This window comes from Egretta garzetta, unplaced genomic scaffold (genome assembly GCF_000687185.1).
Source record: "Egretta garzetta isolate BGI_Z169 unplaced genomic scaffold, ASM68718v1 scaffold786, whole genome shotgun sequence".
NCBI classification, from domain to species: Eukaryota; Metazoa; Chordata; class Aves; order Pelecaniformes; family Ardeidae; genus Egretta; species Egretta garzetta.
Window position 1 is genome coordinate 217235 of NW_009259991.1, and position 3339 is coordinate 220573.

General features: G+C 53.2%; 1 protein-coding gene across 1 annotated transcript in view; it reads left to right on the forward strand.

The window, feature by feature from the left end:
• LOC104127869 (arf-GAP with GTPase, ANK repeat and PH domain-containing protein 3) overlaps window positions 1–391 on the forward strand; it is a 135008-nt gene extending 134617 nt beyond the window's left edge. Inside the window, exons 19-20 of the mRNA XM_009640575.1 lie at window positions 9–101; window positions 302–391. Coding sequence (XP_009638870.1) covers window positions 9–101; window positions 302–391 — 183 coding nt within the window. The remainder of the gene's footprint in view (window positions 1–8; window positions 102–301) is intronic.
• The last annotated feature ends 2948 nt before the right edge of the window (window positions 392–3339 follow it).

The following is a 3339-nucleotide window of genomic DNA, read 5'->3' on the forward strand; positions in this document are numbered from 1 at the left end:
GTCCCCAGGCCGCGGCGGGGGTCGGCGCCCTGCCCGCGCTGCAGCTGCACGAAGCCCCGGGCGCTCGCCGGGGGGCAGGCAGGAACCCGGGCTGGCTGCCGGTGGGCCCTTTGCACAGCACCGAGCAAGGCAGAGCAGGGTGAGCGGAATGCTGTTCAGCTGCGGCGAGAGCTCCGCAGCTCCGCCGTGCCCTGCTGCGTGTTCCGGGGAGCGTGTCCTGGCCCCGTGTGGGGAGTCCCCACGCTAAGATGGAGTACTTCTGCCCCCCAGCTCACTACCCACATTGTGCTCCGGTCTACAGGGAGATGCTCACCAGCCCTGTAATACGCTCAACATCAAGCAAAGTAAGGCCCTGTTCCAGGAGGGCATCGGCATCGGGATTACTGCCTAATGCACTCAGCAGCTGAGAAATGCCAGAGCTGAGGTCGTATCTGAACTCACTCTGACTGCGTTTTCAGTGGCACAGCTACACACCAGACCTCCAGATCTCACCTAGGGGTAGTCCTCCTCCCAGGACCCCTGCGTGTTCCTGCCTGCACTCACCCTTTGATCAGGGATGCAGTACCTCTGGCTGCTTAGCTCCCCAGGCTCCCTGGTGGCATCGATATCTATGCGAATACATGGATTTCTCCACCACCACCCTCTCCTACTCTGTCCCTAAGGAGGTCTGGGGCACCACTTTGCTGCAGCCTCAAATCATGTGTTTTGTGTGGGGCATGACAGTTCAGCCATGGAGCTGGACACCTGAATCCGTCTCAGGTTCATTCCAATGCTATCAAAGCACATTAGGCCACAGAGAAAATGAAAGCATAGCCATGTGTAAGTTACTGGATCTCAAGATCTGTACTCAAAAAGGGCCAAATCAAGGCTACACAGGCAACTTCCTAACTCCTGAGCAATAGCAACTTGATCAGTTGTTCAATGGACATTTACATGTAACCTTCAACCCACACCTCATGCCCTCATGTAGCAAAGTATTTGAGAGCAACACAGAACTGCTATCTCCAGTGACCTTGCTGGGGAAACTGAGGAAAGCTGGGGAAGGAACTGCAGCTCCCACGGGGAAGGGTGGTGGCCTGTGCCCAAAGCAGTGGGTCCTTCCTGGAGCCAGTAGCACAAGCGCCCATACTGACCTCTGCAAATCAATAACTTGCACCCTGCAAGTCCCTACGTATGGCTCCAAGATTAAGGTTCTGCTTACCTGGTTACACTTGCACTACCTGCAGCTCCTGTCTCTCTTCAAACGCTGAATCTCAGGTCAATTCCAGGAGCAGCAAGGGCAGGCTGCTCCGATAGGGAAGAGATGCCGGGAAGCAAGGGTTGCCACAAGGCAGGCAGGGCAGTGGCTTCACTGACGAGGGCACAGTCCCACAGGATTCAAGGAAGGTGAGCAGAGCAGATCTGGTGGCGGTAACCAGGGTCACCAATAGTCCAGTCACCATCTAGAAAGTCCCACTCTCCAAGTGGTGAGGCAGGTCCAGGGCCAAGCCAGAAAGTCAAATCAGTGGGTCAGGATCGCTGTCAGCATCAGGAGGTGTAATATCTGGCATGCCTCCAGCTTAGGTCAGGCAGAGACTAAGAGTGAGAGCCTGAGTGTAAAAGTAGCTCCTCAGCCAAAGAGGGGCCAGCTCTTGCTGAGGTTCCCCAAGGACAGACAGTTGCATCATCTAAGGTGGCCCTGGCCCAGGAGAGCCAAACCCTCAGGAGGAGGGGAGTGTACTCAGGGCCCTGACAATTTGCTCTACTTTGGTTTGCTTTGTCCCATGAGGCTTTGCAGTAAAGTAAGGTAGAAATTAATTTGCCAAATTGTAAAGCAAAGATCCAGAGAAGAAAAGGTTGAAGGACTGGGGAAAAAAAGGGTTGCAAGGAAAATAAAGCAAATATTGTACTGTTGTACTCTAGTGCGTACATTGAACATGACACAGATCGAGAGCTCCCACATCCACCATCCTTGCAGGGTGAGCCAGACTGGAAGGGTGAGGGTCCAGGCTGCACATGATAACTCTACCAATCCCTCAGACCTCCAGGGGCTTTCCCAGTTTCTGTATCCTGTATCCAAGCTTCCGCAGTTTCTCACTGCTGGCAAATGCAGTTTCCACAGCTTCCACTTGAGGCCCAGACTCCGCTGCTCAGTACTGACTCCGCTGCTCAGTACCGAACGCTCCCTGGGGGTTTCTCCCTCCCCACATGCTTTCTCTGCAGGGAGCCACTCTATTCCATTTTATCTGGTTCCATCTCCCACTTGCAAGTTGCTGGCATGTTCCCTCAACGTGCCCAAAGATACACCATCCAACACATCAGATACATGAGAAATATGAATTGCCTGTGCGATTCGTAAAGCCCCTGGTCTCACTGCACTCCCAGATGTTGACAGAGACCTCTCAGGATACATGATCAGACACTGAGCTAAAACAGTCTCAGGAGGAGACCTGCGCTCTCCTCTCCGTTTTGGGTCACAGCTCCGTGTTTATCAGCCTCAGCAGCTGGCCCTGAGTCTCACCGGGCTGGGCCCCGAGTACTGAATTCAAGTGCAATGTCTGCAAGCAGTGTCCTTAAGCAATTACAGACCAGCCTGTCCCATCTCCTCCAGCACGTTGCAGCCTGAGTCTGCCCTCCTCCCTCAGTCTGCCTTCACTTTCCACCCCTCTTCTCTGTTTTCCGTTAGGACTGCTGATGCTTCTGCCTGCTCTTCCCCTCTGCTCCTTGCTGCAGACACGTGAGCATGGAAAAGTCAGTTTGCCTGCATTCCTGGAGTCGGTAGGCAAGACTGGGAATTGTCCTGCTCAATACTTGATGCTGGAGCCTGTGTCCATGCTGAAGGTGACACATGAGCTGTCAGGTCAGCGCAGAGGATCTGGCATGACGTCAAACTGCTCAGCAGAGGCAGAGGCTTCTTGGGAGAAAACTAACAGCCTCTAAAAACATCCTTGCTTGGTACATGTCGAATGGGACCCTTGGAGGCTGGTAATTTAGGAGAAGTTGATCCCAAGCTACCGGGCAGAGGAAAAAACATCTGGGGCAGCTCTCCTTCCTGCACTGTAAACTGCTGCTCCAAGGTGGGGAGTCGAGAGTGTATTCCTGGTGCACAGGCTGTTGGCTAAGCAGAGGCCAATTAATTTTTGCTGTGGCTGTAACAGGAAAAGTTCAGTCTGAGACAAGCACACAGCATGGCGAACCACAACTGCAACAGTTAAAGTTTAATAACTGACTGGCAAATGAAAGCAGGTCTTTCTAATGGAAACTGCTATGCAACCTTAACTTTATGCCTCCACCTGCTCCACTTACAATCTCTACACAGAATCTAGCACAACAGGACTAAAGCTAGTCACGGCCTCTAGG